The sequence below is a fragment of the Lethenteron reissneri genome, chromosome 56 (genome assembly GCF_015708825.2).
Source record: "Lethenteron reissneri isolate LAM-NWPU_2019-01 chromosome 56, ASM1570882v1, whole genome shotgun sequence".
Lineage (NCBI taxonomy): Eukaryota > Metazoa > Chordata > Hyperoartia > Petromyzontiformes > Petromyzontidae > Lethenteron > Lethenteron reissneri.
The window spans coordinates 9541686-9558629 of NC_083834.1; the positions used below are offsets into that span (position 1 = coordinate 9541686).

General features: G+C 56.6%; 1 protein-coding gene across 1 annotated transcript; it reads left to right on the top strand.

The window, feature by feature from the left end:
- The first annotated feature begins 1921 nt into the window (after nt 1–1921).
- DSE (dermatan sulfate epimerase) lies at nt 1922–12808 on the top strand. The gene is given in 8 exon segments (XM_061574810.1): nt 1922–2730; nt 5848–6101; nt 8664–8903; nt 9969–10176; nt 10355–10634; nt 10636–11115; nt 11118–11747; nt 11749–12808. Coding segments are annotated over 8 exon segments (3156 nt in total). The 5' UTR covers nt 1922–2212; the 3' UTR covers nt 12295–12808.
- Nucleotides 12809–16944: the final 4136 nt, after the last annotated feature.

Sequence of the window (16944 nt, forward strand, 5' to 3'; positions counted from 1 at the left end):
GCCCCTTTAATCCTTCTCCAGCCCCCTTTCTAGAACTTTCCACCACCCCCCCTTCGCTGTTTGTTTCACCACAACCAATCCCCGTCCTCTCCTCCAACTTCGCCTCTGGGATCCAACTTCCGTTTTCCGCTTTTTGCCCCCCCCCCCCCCCCCGTTTCAATCTTTTCTCCAATTTTGAAAACCCCGCTTCTCCTCCCGACCAATCGTCGCGGATGACGCCAAAAGGCGCAAAACTCAAAGACAATGCACCATCAGAGTATGAGAGCTCGGGGATAAGCATTTACACCATTGGAACCTCCTTTGGTCCAACACCATGTGAGACTAGGCTCTAAGAAAAGCTGTCTCGGGTGTGGACCAATCAATTACAAGGGCAGTGCATATTACCATGAGTTGTGTTTTTTGTTTTTATTTCCGACCGTAGGTATTGTGGTCAATGCAAACATGACTCCTTGTAAAAAAAGGTGTCAGTTTTGTTGCCAGATAAAAGGGGAAAAAAACAATTATCGTGTGTCTGTATCGTTACACGTTCTGCCACGAGGCGTGTGTGGTGGTTAACGCAGACCTGATGTCTTGCCGCAAAAGGTGTTTGAACATCTTAACACAACTTCCGTTTAATTGCCAGAAAGGGTGTTCATTTAAATCTTATTCTTATCGTGTCAAAGCCGAGCTCCACTTGGTAGTATGTAAATCACGATGCTGCTGCTTCTGCTGCGTTGGCAGCGGTGCACAAGTAAAGTACTGTACAACTCTAATAACCCATCTTGCTCCGGCGGGAATATCACGTGAGCATTGAGTCCGAGCATAGACGGTCATCCAACGTCTCACGCAATTCAATAATTACAGCCACGAGAAGGGGGGCGGTGGGGAAGGAGGGGGGGGCGGTGGGGAAGGGGGGTGTGGAAGGGGGGCGGTGGGGAAAGGGGGGGGGCGGTGGGGAAGGGGGGTGTGGAAGGGGGGCGGTGGGGAAGGAGGGGGGGGCGGTGGGGAAGGGGGGTGTGGAAGGGGGGGCGGTGGGGAAAGGGGGGGGGCGGTGGGGAAGGGGGGTGTGGAAGGGGGGCGGTGGGGAAGGAGGGGGGGGGCGGTGGGGAAGGGGGGTGTGGAAGGGGGGCGGTGGGGAAAGGGGGGGGGCGGTGGGGAAGGGGGGTGTGGAAGGGGGGCGGTGGGGAAAGGGGGGGGCGGTGGGGAAGGGGGGTGTGGAAGGGGGGCGGTGGGGAAGGAGGGGGGGGCGGTGGGGAAGGGGGGTGTGGAAGGGGGGCGGTGGGGAAAGGGGGGGGGGCGGTGGGGAAGGGGGGTGTGGAAGGGGGGCGGTGGGGAAGGAGGGGGGGGCGGTGGGGAAGGGGGGTGTGGAAGGGGGGCGGTGGGGAAGGAGGGGCGGGCGGTGGGGAAGGGGGGGTGTGGAAGGGGGGGGCGTTGGGGAAAGGGGGGGGGCGGTGGGGGCGGGGGGGGAAGAAGGGGGGGGAAGGGGGGGGAAGGAGGGGGGGCGATGGAGAAGGGGGGGGGAAGGGGGGGAAGGAGGGGGGGCGATGGAGAAGGGGGGGCAGTGGGGAAGGGGGGGGGGAAGAAGGGGGGGGGAAAGGGGGGGGGAAGGAGGGGGGGCGGTGGGGAAGGGGGGGGCGTTGGGGAAAGGGGGGGGGCGGGGGGGGAAGAAGGGGGGGGGGAAGGGGGGGAAGGAGGGGGGGCGATGGAGAAGGAGGGGGGGGGCAGTGGGGAATGGGGGGGAAGAAGGGGGGGGGAAGGGGGGTGAAGGGGGGGGGAAGGAGGGGGGGCGGTGGGGAAGGGGGGGGGGAAGAAGGGGAGGGAAAGGGGGGGGAGGGGGCGGTGGGGAAGGGGGGGGGAAGAAGGGGGGGGGAGAGTGATGGAGGAGGGGGGTGGGTGTTGTGGATGCGTGGCTGCTTTGCTACCTCAGCAGCGTGCGGCGTGAGTCGCCTGGAGAAGGCGGTGGACGTGAAGGCGGTGCTGGGATCGTTCGTTAACGCGCCATTATTTATTGTTTCCACTCAACAACAAATCAACAACAAACCCCGCGTGAAATATTTGCGCCTACACATTTTTTTCCCATTATTTTCATTTCCCCCCCCCTTTACTCTCAGGCACGCGTGTAAACCACGCATCCCGCGGATGACGTAGGGGAAAGTCTTGGCAGCGCAGGGGCGAGAATAATAATAATTATAATATATTTCCTTTTTCTGTGTGTTTTTTCCCAAAGTAAGCCATGCTCCTGGGTGCTGCTGCGTCTGCGTTCATGTCTCCACCGCGAGGCTCGACCGCTCGCTCCACCACCACCACCCTGAGCCACCACCACCATCATCATCATTGCCTCCTCCTGCTCATCATCATCTCATCCTCAGCGGCTGCTGCTCTCGCTGGCGTCTCAGCCAACCCATCACCCTCGTCCACTCCACCACCACCACGGACGGACACCGTCACCACCAGCGGCACCCACCCGATGTTGTTCTTCGGCACCGAGGAGGTCCGGGCGATGAGGATGCGCGCCTCGTCCTCGCACGCCCCCCACGCCGCGCGGCTGCGGGCGGCCGCCCGCGAGATGCTGGCGGCCCCCGGCGACTTCGTGCCGCCCCGGGAGCCGTCGCTGTTCGCGGCGCAGTGGAACGAGGCGTTCGGCAACAACCTGGGAGCACTCTCCTTCTACTGCTTCCTCTACCCCAACCACACGCGCGCTCTGCAGCTCGCACTGCAGTACATGGACGCGATGGCGGTGCAGCCCAGCTGGTGCGTGTGTGTGCTGTGTGTGTGTGCTGTGTGTGTGTGCTGTGTGTGTGTGCTGTGTGTGTGTGCTGTGCTGTGTGTGTGTGCTGTGTGTGTGTGCTGTGTGTGTGTGCTGTGTGTGTGTGCTGTGTGTGTGTGCTGTGTGTGTGTGCTGTGTGTGTGTGCTGTGTGTGTGCTGTGTGTGTGTGCTGTGTGTGTGTGCTGTGTGTGTGTGCTGTGTGTGTGTGCTGTGTGTGTGTGTGCTGTGTGTGTGTGCTGTGTGTGTGTGCTGTGTGTCTGTGCTGTGTGTCTGTGCTGTGTGTCTGTGCTGTGTGTCTGTGCTGTGTGTCTGTGCTGTGTGTCTGTGCTGTGTGTCTGTGCTGTGTGTCTGTGCTGTGTGTGTGTGCTGTGTGTGTGCTGTGGTGTGTGCTGTGTGTGTGTGCTGTGTGTGTGTGCTGTGTGTGTGCGTGTGTACTGTGTGTGTGCTGTGTGTAGTGTGTGTGCTATGTGTGTGCTGTGTGTGTGTGCTATGTGTGTGTGCTGTGTGTGCTGTGTGTGTGTGTACTGTGTGTGCTGTGTGTGTGCTGTGTGTGTGTGCTGTGTGTGTGTGCTGTGTGTGTGTGCTGTGTGTGTGTGCTGTGTGTACTGTGTGTGTGTACTGTGTGTGTACTGTGTGTGTGTGCTGTGTGTGTGTGCATGTGTGTGCTGTGTGTGTACTGTGTGTGTGTGTGGTGTGTGTGCTGTGTGTGTACTGTGTGTGTGCTGTGTGTGTACTGTGTGTGTGTGCTGTGTGTGTGTGTTATGTGTGTGCTGTGTGTGTGTACTGTGTGTGTGTGTGTGCTGTGTGTGTACTGTGTGTGTGCTGTGTGTGTGTACTGTGTGTGTACTGTGTGTGTGTGCTGTGCTGTGTGTGCTGTGTGTGTGTACTGTGTGTGTGCTGTGTGTGTGTACTGTGTGTACTGTGTGTGTACTGATTGTGTGTGCTGTGCTGTGTGTGCTATGTGTGTGTACTGTGTGTGTGCTGTGTGTGTACTGTGTGTACTGTGTGTGTACTGTGTGTGCTGTGCTGTGTGTGCTGTGTGTGTGTACTGTGTGTGTGTACTGTGTGTAGTATGTACTGTGTGTAGTGTGTACTGCGTGTTTACGGTGTGTCTGTGTGTGGGTACTGTGTGTACTGTGTGTAGTGTGTACTGTGTGTGTGTACTGTGTGTAGTAGTGTACTGTGTGTATACTGTGTGTGTACTGTGTGTAGTAGTGTACTGTGTGTATTAGTGTACTGTGTGTTGTGTGTGTACTGTGTGTAGTAGTGTACTGTGTGTGTGTACTGTGTATGTAGTAGTGTACTGTGTGTATACTGTGTGTGTACTGTGTGTAGTAGTGTACTGTGTGTAGTGTGTACTGTGTGTAGTGTGTGTACTGTGTGTAGTAGTGTACTGTGTGTGTGTAGTGTGTGTAGTGTGTACTGTGTGTGTGTACTGTGTGTGTACTGTGTGTACTGTGTGTGTGTACTGTGTGTGTAGTGTGCGTATACTGTGTGTACTGTGTGTGTGTACTGTGTGTGTGTGTGTAGTGTGTGTACTGTGTGTGTGTACTGTGTGTGTGTGTACTGTGTGTGTACTGTGTGTGTGTGTACTGTGTGTGTGTAGTGTGTGTACTGTGTGTGTGTACTGTGTGTGTACTGTGCGTGTGTACTGTGTGCGTGTGTACTGTGTGCGTGTGTACTGTGTGTGTGTACTGTGTGTGTGTACTGTGTCGCGTAACGGTTATAGCTACGCTGCGTTACAAACCCAGCGACCCGGCTTAGATTCCTGCTCACAGCCAACACCAGTGACGAGTATCTGAACCGGTCCCGGGCCTCCCCTAGGTCTACTCAGCCTCAAATGAGTACCTGGTGCGATGTATGAAACATCGCCACGAGGGAGACAAAGGCAGCCGTGCGTGGTGCTGGCCACCCAACCCCCCTCGTGTGCCGTGCCGGCCTTCACAGGCGGTGCTACTCGCTAACAGCACTTGCCCCAGCAGTCTGTTGAGGCTACACGGGGGATCTTTGTCTTTGTTGACGCGGCTCAGCTTGTCGATGTTTGCGAGTGCCCTGCACGTTGCCTCTGTGCGCGTGTCGGCGAACCGAGTTCCATTCCCGCCCACGACAAACAACAACAACAATCGGCGAACACCCGAAGCGGTCCTGGTGGGCCCTCTCTTGGGTCGACTCAGCCAGAAACGAGAAACTCGTGCGGCCGCGCAAACGTCGGCACCGCAGAGGCAAAGTTGGGGCCGGGCGTGGACGAATCTCCATCGGTGCTACTCGCTCGCAGCGGCTTGCCACGGCCGCCTGTCAAAGGCTGGGGGGCTGGGGTTGGGGGGGGGCTGGGGTTGGGGGGGCTGGGGTTGTGGGGGGGCTGGGGTTGGGGGGGGGCTGGGGGTTTCTTCGTCTGTTGCTCCATCTCGACGCATGCACGCGGGCCCACCGTGCCCTCTGCGGGACACCGCCGGTGTCTTGACCCCCCCCCCCCCCCTCAAAGCTACGAGTTGGGGGGGGGGGCATTGACAACTTTGTTGTTAAACTTTATCGCTCGATTAGCTCGCAAGCGGCCGCATCACATTTACCCGCTCTATTTAAGGCCGAAGCAGGAGGGATTTCTCCACAACTCTCGCCTGCGGATGCTGGTTGTAATTGCTGGCGAAACGTCGTACTCGAATTGTACATGTTGTGGGTTTACTCTCCAGCACACGGGTGTTGCTGTAAAACACAGCAAACCTTACCGATTTGCTGTGTTGGGTGGTGGCGGGTTTAACGGCACATTTATATTGACGCGGTCTCACCGAAAAACCTCTATTATGGAAGGTTAAAGGAGAACAAAGTTTGGTTGCGAAGACGGAGCGCCCCTACAGCGTTAAGTGTTCGAGTCCGTGAGCGTCACGATGCGATTCAGCAACAGGAGGCGCGATATATAAAAGCCCCCTAGAGGTGCCACCGTGTGAAGAGACAAATCACAGCGCTTGTTGTTGTTGGATGGAGGCGAGGGCACATTTTTAAAGGGACCTAATTTACCGACTACAAAAAAAAGAGCTGTCTATGTATGATCCTCTGTAACTTCTCAGCCGACCAATCGTGTTTGAACGAACCGCGTGCCCTCCCAGGTTGGTGCGAGGCGACCCGTCCGACGAGGTGCCAATGGCCCACTCCCTCGTCGGCTTCGCCACCGCCTTCGACCTCCTGCACGGGCGCCTGGGGCCCGCGCGCCGCTCCCTCTACCTGGACGCGATCGTGGCGGCCGCCGGCTACATGTACGAGCGCTCGTTCGACCGCGGCTGGGGCCAGCAGTACCTGCACAACCACCAGCCCACCAACTGCGTGGCGCTGCTCACCGCCGGACTCGTCGTCATGGCACAGGGTAACGCTCCAACGTCGTCGTCGTCGTCAATGATGTCGGTCAGCTGTACGGTTTTGTAACTACTAGTTTAGGGGCTCCGTAGTTTTTTTTTGTGTTCGTTCGTTAGTTTCTCAATCTGCTTGTCCCGGTGAGGGTCGCGGCGGCAGCGTTTTGAGTAGTGGCGACAGACCTCCCTTTCCCTGGCGACAGACTCTAGCACTACATTACCATACACTACTACACTACTATACACTACTACACGATACACTACACTACTATACACTACTACACTACTATACACTACACTACTGTACACTATAGACTACACTACTATACACTACTATACACTATACACTACACTACTATACACTATACACTACTATACAATATACACTACACTACTATACACTACTACACGATACACTACACTACTACACTACTATACGCTACTACACTATACACACTACACTACTATACACATAGTCTCGCTCTTCCTGGGGAATTCCCAGGCGTCCCCAGGCCAGCTGAGCGACACGGTCCCAGCGCCGCCAGCAGCAGCAGCGTGTCCTGGGCTGGCCCCGGGGTCTTCGCCCAGGGGGACGTTGCTGCTGCTGCTGCTGCCCGGTAGAGGTCCAGGGGCGAGTCTACTGGGAGGCATCCTTACCAGGTGCCCGAACCACTCTTTTCACTGTTTTTTGTGAAAAGAGTGAAACGTCTTTAGCCAATCAGATTGCACGCAGATGGACGGAGTAATATTTCCCGGTCATTGAAATAAGCGGCCCCAACGCCGTGACCCCAACGCCGTGATCCGTGGTCTACATGCTTCTGGATGAGAGCCAGCGGATTGGGGGGCCGTAAACAGAATTTTTTTTTTGGTGGGTGGGGGGGAGGCGGCGTTAAAGATGCAGGGTTTCCACCTCTGAGCTGCCAAAAGTCTCGGACGCATCGTGAAAAAGACGGAGAGAGAGTAACCCACAATGCAGCAGGGCTGGGGCGGTCTGTCGTGGCAGGCGGCGGCGGCTACGCTGCTGCGCGTGTCAGCTGCCTGTGATTCAGCACCGTGTGTGGATGCAGCGGTGAGGATTGGTGGATCGCCGCACACACACACACATGTTGTTTGCGAAACTCCCTTCCCGTGGGGGTGGAGGAGGAGCCGTTACCCTGCCTCGCCAGGAGAATGCGGGACAGCAGCAAAGTGTGGACTCATCTCCTTCTGTCCCGTCTGTGTGGGGTAGAGTTGTTGCCCGCTCGACTCGTGGGTTTTCTCCGGGTGCTCCGGTTTCCTCCCTCGTCAATTGGCTGAAAACGTCTCGATATATAGAGGACTGCAGAGCTTGGGCAGTTGCGAGTTCCGGCTTACCGCCTGGCTGCTGCATTCCAGCTGTGTGCGTGTTCCGTCAGCGATTGTGAGATGCACAATGTGCAAACATTATTACGCAGTTTAACACGTAGGAGGCTTTCGCGACCAATATCATCCATAATAGAGGTTTGTTGGGTTAGATCGCGTAAATATAAATGTGTCGTTAAACCCGCCACCACCCGACACAGCCAATTAGTAAGGTTTGTCACGTAAACAGAACGTGACAATTCGTCACTAGTACAGCACACCGATGTGTTGGAGAGTAAATCTACACCATTTACAATCTGAGTACGATGTTTCGCCAGTTATTACAACTAGCTTCATCATTATTACTACCGACAAATAATTGAGCTTTTCAATGTCCTGGGAAGCCTCGCAGCTTTCCAAAGAGAGCCACCCCAAAAAAATAACTTTGATTTGGACTTTTAGTGTTTAATGACATATTGACCGTGGGACATGCACCTAAAACAATAGGACAGCCTTGCGGAAAACCAGGACCAGGTTGCAACCGCGATGACGTGAAAACCAACATCACATCAAAGTTAGGCGACAAGTCGCGTGAAATTATTACATTCATTGAAATAAACTGCAATTATTCGGCAGCGTTATGTTTTGTTTGTTTGTTTACAATTAGCGAGCGGGGAAAACCTGCATGACAGTTTCCTGCCACATTCTCCACTAAACTTCAGTTTGTTTCCGCCTACGCCGCAGAGGGATTCTGAATAATAACAATATGGAGAGCCTCAAGCTGGGCTCTTCACACTTACTTTGTTTCTCCACGAGGGTTCCCGCCATTTCGACTGTTTTTATGACCAATTCCTTTTTAATGAGCGCCCGCGCGTGTGGGAGGGAAGCTGAGGCGCCCCAAGCAAAATACCCACGATGCAATGTGGGGTAACATTCACAACGTGCGCACATTCACAGCGGCTCAACGCGTCCGTCGGCAGCAACCTTGTGGCCTCGAAATAAAAACCTCATCACTCGCTCCTTTGCTCATTCACTTCTCCAATTGCCCACTCACTTCGTCTCTCACTGATCCACCTTATCACCCACTCGCTCATCCAATCACTCGCCCATCCAATCACTCACTCATCCACCTTATCACCCGCTTACTCATGTGACCTCTCACTGACCTCATCGCTCACTTCCTCGCTCAATCATCTCATACCTCACGCCCCCCCCGCACCCAATCACTCTCTGCCCCGCCCCTCTCACCGGCGCAGGGCACCTGAACGACGCCTACCTGTGGCTGAGCCAGGCGGTGCTGGTGATGGAGCGGGCCCTGCTGCTCCTGCGCGAGGTGCGCGACGGCTCCCTGCACGAGGGCGTCGCGTACGCCTCCTACTCGACGCGCTCGCTGCTGCAGTACGTGCACCTGCTGCTGCGCCACCTCGACGTCGACCACACGGGACATCCCTGGCTGCGGCAGCACTTCGCCTTCCTCTACCGCACCATCCTGCCCGGTACGCCGGGTGGGGGATGGGGGTCTGAGCACCAACACCCCCCCCTCACCACCCCCCAGCTCCCCTCCTAAAACTAAACTTTCGTATTTTAACCAGGTAATGCCCACTGAGCTCTATAGCTCTTTCTTCAGAAGCGACCTTAGCTACACGTAGGCACTGTCCAGGTGGATGGGGCGAGAGGTGGCCGGGGGGGTGGGCAGGGGTGGGTGAAGAGGGGGAAGAGGGGCGGGGAGGGAGGGGAGGGTGTTAGCATGAATGAGCAAGTGAGTGGGTGATGACTGAGTGAGTGAGTGGTCCGGTTAGTGGTCAGGCGAGTGGGTTAGGTGGATGGGCGATGTGATGCGTGGTCAACTTGAGAGCCAGAATTTCACGATGGACAAAAGCGGCCCCGCATCCAAGCTCACCCCGTTTAGCATCCCACCGTTCGCCGTGGAGGCCTGTGGACCGACGCGAACCAACGTCGGTGGTGGAGTTGTCGAGCGTGCAGGCGGTGCAACTGCACCGGGGTGGCCCCTGGCCCCGAGGGGCCCGAGGCAGCCCCGCCCTGGGCAGAGCGCGGCGAGCCGGCACCGAGCGCTGGCGGCTGGCCTGCAGGGCCCTGGCAGTGGCGCCGGCTTGGGTCAACATTGGCGGACGACGTGCTAATTGGAGACGGCTGGGCCCCATTTCATTGCTCGCACCGTGCCCCGTGCCAATGCCGCTCGCGCGCGCAGGCGAAGTCTGCTCACGACGGTGGGACCGAACGCGTCGGTACGAGAGATGTAATTGGGCGGTGCTGGGCTCATCTGGATGGAATCGGCGACGCTTGGCAGCTTGCCTGCAGGCTCGACGGAGTCACTACGCCAACACCGCAATGGCCAAATCTCACCCTAAATGCGCCCAATTCGGTCGGATCTCGAGACGCTAAGTCGGGGTTAAGTCTGGTTATTACGTGGATGGGAGAATGCCTGGGAGTCCCACATCATACGTGGGCTTGGGCTGCAGGGTGGCCAGGATAGCATTCTTGAATCGATCTGTATGGAGCAGGAAAACCGTGCTAACCGAAGGAGCGTGTGACTGCCGCAGGCTTCCAGCGCACGGTTGGGATCGCCGACTCGAACTACAACTGGTTCTACGGCCCCGAGAGCCAGCTGGCCTTCCTCGACGCCTTCGTGATGCGCAATGGCAGCGGCAACTGGCTGGCCGACATGATCCGCAAGCACCGGCCGGCGTCGGGACCCGGGGCGCCCTCCCGCAGCCAGCGCTGGACCACGCTGCACACAGAGTTCATCTGGTGAGACACCAACCCCACAGCACCCCCCCACCCCCCCAGGCCCCTCCCTACGCAGCCTCTCCCTCCGCGGCCGCGCTTACGCCTGCCCACCGCCGCTTCCGAACCCTCCGACCTCTGTCTCGACGTCCAGCGGATCGAGTGCGGGCCCCCCCGTGTTGTTCCCCCGTGAGCCGCGCAGGTTCGACGCGTCGCTGACCCCGCGGCCACCCCCGGACTTCGGCTCGCCGCGGCTCCACGTCTTCCGCGACTGGGGGGTGGCGACCTACGGCGCGGCGCAGCCCGCCGGCGCCAACGCCTCCTTCTTCTCGTTCAAGTCGGGCAAGATCGGCGGGCGCGCCATCTACGACATCGTCCACGGCAAGCGCTACGCAGCCTGGGTGCGCGGCTGGCGCAACTTCAACCCGGGCCACGAGCACCCCGACCAGAACTCGTTCGTGTTCGTGCCGAGCCGCGGCGGCTGCCGGCGGGGGGGGCGGCGACGCGCCGCCGGCGGCCTGCGTGACGGAGGCCCTCTACGGGCCCAAGTACACCTTCCTCAACAACGGCCTCATGTTCTCCCCGCCCGCCGCTCCGGACGTGTGCTTCCCGCCGTGGCAGGGCCAGGTGACGGAGAGCTGCGACTCCAAGTGGATGCGCTACAAGCGCGGCGCCGCGGGCGACGCTCACGGCCGCCTGGAGCGCGCCCAGGAGCGCGGCGGCGTGGTGTTCGCGCGGGGGGAGGCCGCGGGGGCTTACGACGCGGCGCTGGGGCTCGCCAGCGTGCAGCGGAGCGCGCTGCTGCTGCGGCCCGACCTGCTGCTCGTCGTCGATCACGTGCGGCGGCGCCCGGGGGCGCGCGCCTCCCGCATGCGCGCGTTCTTCAACAACGTGGACGCCGGATTCCGCCCCGTGGCGGTGGGGGCGCTGAACGGAGCGGCGGCGGCGGCGGGCGGCGGCGACGGCGGCGCGGCGGCGGCGTCGGCACGGAAGCGTGCCGGATGTTCTGGGTGGACGACACCGGAGTGAGCGCGCGCGGAAAGCTGACCGACAGCCCCTTCCGGTCGAACCACTCGTTTGCGGGGAGCTACCTGGCGAGCGTGGTGACGCCGCTGCGCGGGGCCGTGACGCGCGCCGCCTTCGTGTTCCTGGGGCCGTCGCTGTCGCTGCGCAGCCTCAAGCTCATCCCGCGCAACGACTCCGTCACGGTGTACGTCATCGCCAACTCGGTGCTCTACACCGTCTACCTGCGCACCGACGAGGCCACGGCGCCCGCCGACGGTGGCGCCGGCGGTGGCGTCGGCCGCGGCGGTGCCGTGGCGATGGTGTCCACAGACAGGAACACGGTGTTCTTCGACGGAGGAGCGGAGCTCCCGGAGGAGCGCCCCGCGGAGGACGAGGCCGCCGACGAGGATTACGAGGCCGCCGTCGACAGGACCTTGGAGAGGCTGAGGGACACCTTCAGGGAGCTCGACGGGCGCAGGAACCCCCGGAAGCCTGCGCCGCCCGGGGGCAGCCGGCCTCGGGGCGGCTCCCGGAGGACTGCGGAGAAACGCGGGAGCGGCGGCAACCGGGAGAGGACCCCGAAGCGCCCTGCGCGCGAGCAGAACCCGCGACGACGGCGACCACGGCGGTGAGCACGGCGATGACGCGGCACGCGAACCCGCGCGGGGGAACAACCCGCGCGCCGACTTCGGCGACTCGGACTTCATCGACACGGCCGAGATGCACGACCGGGGCCTCCCGCGCTGGGAGTTGAACCCGGGCGAGGAGGGCGAGGAGGGCGAGGAGGGCGACGCGGCTCCATCGACGCCCGGGAAAGGCGGCGCTCGGGGTCGGGGCGACCGCCTGCCCGAGCTGCGGCCCAGGCCGGCCGACACCGCCGCCGGGGGAGGGTTCCGGAACGAGCCGGAGGCGGCGGGGCGGTCGGAGCGCGGAGCGGCCGCGGTGGCGCCCGTGCCGTACGCGCGGATATTCCTGCTCGTCAACGCGTGCGGCTTCGCGGCGCTGCTCGTGGCGCAGCTGCGATGCGCCGGGCGCCACTGGGTGCTGCACAACCACCGGGTGCTGTACGCGCTGCTCATCGCGGACAGCGTCGCCATCTTCGCCATTTACTCCACGTGCTCCAGGACCGACTGCTAGCGGTGACATCCAACGAGTCGCGTGGCAACATCGCCCCGCCGCCGCCTACGGGCTTAACGCCGACTCGCGAGCCGCCGCTGGGCGTTCGCCCTTCGCCGCGCAGAGACGGCTGCCACCAGGGTGTCCCGCTTGGCGAGACTGCCGCAGTGAGATTCGACGTGTATCGCACCGGAGGCGCGGCTCAAATGATGGATTATGATGACGATGATGAGCCGAGTGTGACGCCGGACGCATCGTCTTTCTCGGTCACGCAAACTCATCTCCATTGCTGCCAACTGAGACAGTGATGGAAATTCCACATTACCATGGTAGGGGCCCGTGACTCCATGGGATGACCGCTGTTGACTTCCGACAAAGTAGTGCTGCTCGTATTGTTGATCTCATGGGAAAGACGGCGACGACGCTGATGATGACGATGATGGTCAACCTCTGGTATTTGAACTCATGACCTCATGATTGTGATTTAAGCACTCTGGCCTTAAGGAAAATTCTAAGTAAAAGAAAGTAATGTACAAGTGTGTGCAAAGAGAAAATGATTTTATTGTTGTGTTGCAGATAAAATGAATAAATCTATTTTTATTTTCTCGTGTCTTGTTGCAAATTTGTTATACATGTGTATATATATATTTTTTATTCAGATGAAAGAAAATTCAGAATCATAAGTTACAGAAATATCCTATTTTGTTGGCTTACAATTTGGTGCTGGCCATTGTACCAAAAATAATTATAATCTTGATAACTCTAATCCGTATTCATCGCCCTAATTGCACTAATAGCAACAACCTTGCCCGTAACATTGCCCTTACTGCTAATTCTATACCTGCAATCCAAACACTGCATAAAAGCCACAATAAATATCCTTAACACTCATCCTCACACTAACCCTGTCCCTAACCGTAGCCCTCGCTGCCATCTGAGCCACAGCTTTTCCTTGAACATATTTCTCATTCCACCTGCAACCAAAAAAAACCATTTCAAAGCTCTCCCGTCGGTAGACATTTCCCTACAAAGGGAGAAACGCTCGCCCCTGGGGTCACCATCGTCGTCGTCGTTATTCGTGATGCCTCTGAGGTTGCTTCGTCATTTTGAGCGTAAAAACCACGGACAATGAAGACGAAGAATAAACTGTAGAGTGTTGCTGGCTTGGGATTGAAACCTCAAAGACGGAAGGAGCCACGTGGATTGCAGAACGCAGATGTCCTATCGACGTCTGAAGCCAAGCGAGTGTGCCTGGGCGGAACACGTCGTGCCGAGAAGGGACAACGGCCGGCGGTCGAGACTTGCGAGGGAGTGGCAGCCAAAGGAGGGGAAGCGCACGCCCCCGAGGGACATCCACTGCGGAGATGGAGCGACGAAGCCAGTGCAGGCGCTGGGTAGATGGTTACGATGCGGGTTAGTGAGAGGTGGCGATGGCTTGGAGAGGCCTTTATCAAGCAGTTGATTGTTCACAGTTGAAGCATCGGCGCTAATTGTTCACTTTCGTTTGGACATAAAAACTGACGCCCAAATCTCTCGAGTTTGCCTCGAACAGAGCTGTGTAAAATGCAACATGTCCATTGTTAATTGTTTTTTTACCCTTTTATCCGGCAACACAACTGACACCTTTTTTACAAAGAGTCATGTTTGCATTGACCACAATACCTGCGGTCGGAATGCAAACAAAAAAACACAACTCTGATAATGTATGCACTGTCCTTGAAATTGATTGGTCCACACTCGAGACAGCTTTTCTTAGAGCCTAGTCTCACATGGTGTTGGACCAGATGACGCCAAAAGGCGCACTGGTCCATTGTTTGCAACGTGTCGGCATCTTGAGGTGGCCTTCATCCAGCTGTGCGAAGTTTCGATCGCAACACAAGCAATCGTCATCAGGAGAAAATAGAGCTTTCGTGACTGCAGGAATTCATATTCTTTGGGTCTTTCGGTAAAGTCACGTAGAACGAAAAAAATAATAACAATAAAATGATAAAAATGAAAATAAAGTGAATGAATGTAAGATCGGAGAGTTCTCACATTTACATGCGAATTTCTCACTTTACCATCACTAACCCCGCCCATTTCGTTTATGACCCTTGGGCTACACCCATTTCAAACCTTTAAAACAGCCTGCATCAGCAGCTTTCCCCCTCTATTTTCTCCTGATGACGATTGCTTGTGTTGCGATCGAAACGTCGTGATATTTTTTTATCCATTCACTTTATTTGTATTATTTTATTGTTATTATTTTTTCTATCTACGTGACTTTACCTAAAGACCCAAAGAATATAGATAATGACCATTGCTCCTGCAGCTGCTGCTGATGGTGAAGCGCCGAGCAAATGCTCGGAGTGTCTCGCCCGCCGTGCCCGCCGACCCCAATGGGCCGTGGAGTGAAATTCACGGCTCCGAATCTAAAGGGGCCTCGCTTCACCGGAACACCATGACCCCCTTCCAACCGCCAGCCAAAGACAACTGCAAATCCTCGCCACCATTTCCATCGGCTCTCGGCGGGCCCCCAAGATGTTTAAAATGCCTCTATGGGAAGGTCGTGATTTTTATTTTATATTAATTAATTTTAATTTCATTTTTTACCTACGTGACTTTACCGAAAGTACTAAGTGTATGAATCCTTGCAGTCACGAAAGCTTCAAATCTAGAATTTATGGGAAGGATTCTTTTTGAAGCCACGGCCTCTTTAAAGAAAAACCAAAAACACGGTGTTGGCTTTCTGATGCGTTTCCCCTTCACTTTTTGTTTTTCAAAAGGCTCTGGTGTGCACATGCGGTGGGGGTGCGCTATTTTCTTTGGGCAAATTCCGCTTGGCAGCGACGGAGGAGAGGCGGAGAGGTTGTTGCATCGACAGCCGTGCGGTTTCGCAGCAGTGCCCCGTACACTCTGCGTGGCTCGGGAATCGGCCAGTGCTGATTTTTATTCGTGAGATGGAAGTCGAGTCCCCGAGTGAGTCCCCACTGCTCAATTAAACGTTGAGGCACTGGTGCTAATCGCCTCTTTACAACCAATGCAGAGCCAGCAGTGGAAAATTCCACATTCCTATGACAGGGTCGCGTGTCCACAAAGTAGGACTCATTACATCGACGACCCTGCTCGGGTTAAAGTGACTTTGTACTTTCACTTTAGTACAGCACGTGGTCACTTGAAAACGTGGACGGTGAGCAGCGAGCATGGCAATGACTCCGTCAATGGCTGACCGTCGCGTTATGGTTCGTCAATGACTCAGGCCAACTATGACGCAACAGAACTAACCGTGACGCGGAGGAACTAACTGTGACGTAACGGAAGACCAACATGGCGACTGGCCATGTACAGTACCGTGTGTGTACGCGTGTCGATTCACCGAGTTCACCCATTGGCTGATTCTAGATTTGGCTGACTTGAAAATGAATGGGGGTGGAGGAAATTGCGTGCTCCTCGCTCCAACATTGCATACTGTGCAGCGCGCAGTGTTTGACTTAGACGTTCCACAGACCAAGGGAAGGACGCCATGGAATCCACAGGCCTGGACTTGAGTCACTTCCCACAGGGTGTCGTCGATTAGACTCAGGATTTAGAGTCTTTGGTTGCTATAAATGTCCGGACTATGATAATCCACTTTGTTGAGCTATCATTTGTGGCCAGGTTGCTTCTGAAAAATGGCTGTGCAGCTCAGTAGGCATTGCCTGGTAAAAAAAAAAAGTTTAAAACGTTAACTTATTTTTTTCTTAAGCATTTCTTAACTTAACACACTGCGAAGAAAACATTCCCGGCAGGTGGCGGCGAAACGTCGGAACGTCATCGGAGTGGGTGTGAGGGTTCATCGTTTGTTGTCCTTCCCCCGCACCTCCCATTAGCAACGGGTGGCTACACACGGTGCGAGACATACAGACAATCGCGTCCCTGCATTTGCTGCGTCCATGTCACAGTGAGATCATGGGTGGCATCATCATCATCGCCATCACCGCCGTCGCCACCTCCTCCATCGACCCAGAGTGCTTTGACAGGGGCCTCGGGGCGGGCGAGCTGTGGACCACGGCCTGCGGTCGAAGGAAGCGAATCCAGGGACAGACGCAGGGCGCCGGGTGGGCAAGCTGCCTGGCTGTGCAACATGTGGTGCTCGCGTTGACGAAGGGAAAAGCTGCTGTGCTCGCGTGGCTACGGTGCCACGGCCGCTGATGAGAACCACATGCGCGCTCTCTTTCTCTCGAGCCGAAGAGGCAGTCTCCTTGACGATAAACACAAAAGTCGTGGGAGGAGGGGTGACCAGTATTTTTGACTCGTGCAGCAACTAAAAAATATGTATGTGTGTGTGTAGTTAAGATGCACATGCCTGTGTGTGTGTAATTATGGCAGGGCCTCTTTGTTGTGCGGTTGTTGTGTTTTTTTTAAACCCGAGCTATGGCCAGCCCTTTGATACATTTGCCCGGATTTTCTACAGTCCAAATCGCTCGCAGCAAAACGCGGCTTCATAAATAAAAGTTCAATCTTGATTCGAAGCTTTCGTGACTGCAGGAATCCATACTCTTTGGTTATTTCGGTAAAGTCACGTAGGTAGAAAATAAAATAAATCATGGCGTTTCGATCGCAACACAGGCGGTCGTCCTCAGGCGGAAAACACATAATCCAGCAGTTGCGATCGAAACGTCGTGATTTATTTTACTTTAAACCTACGTGACT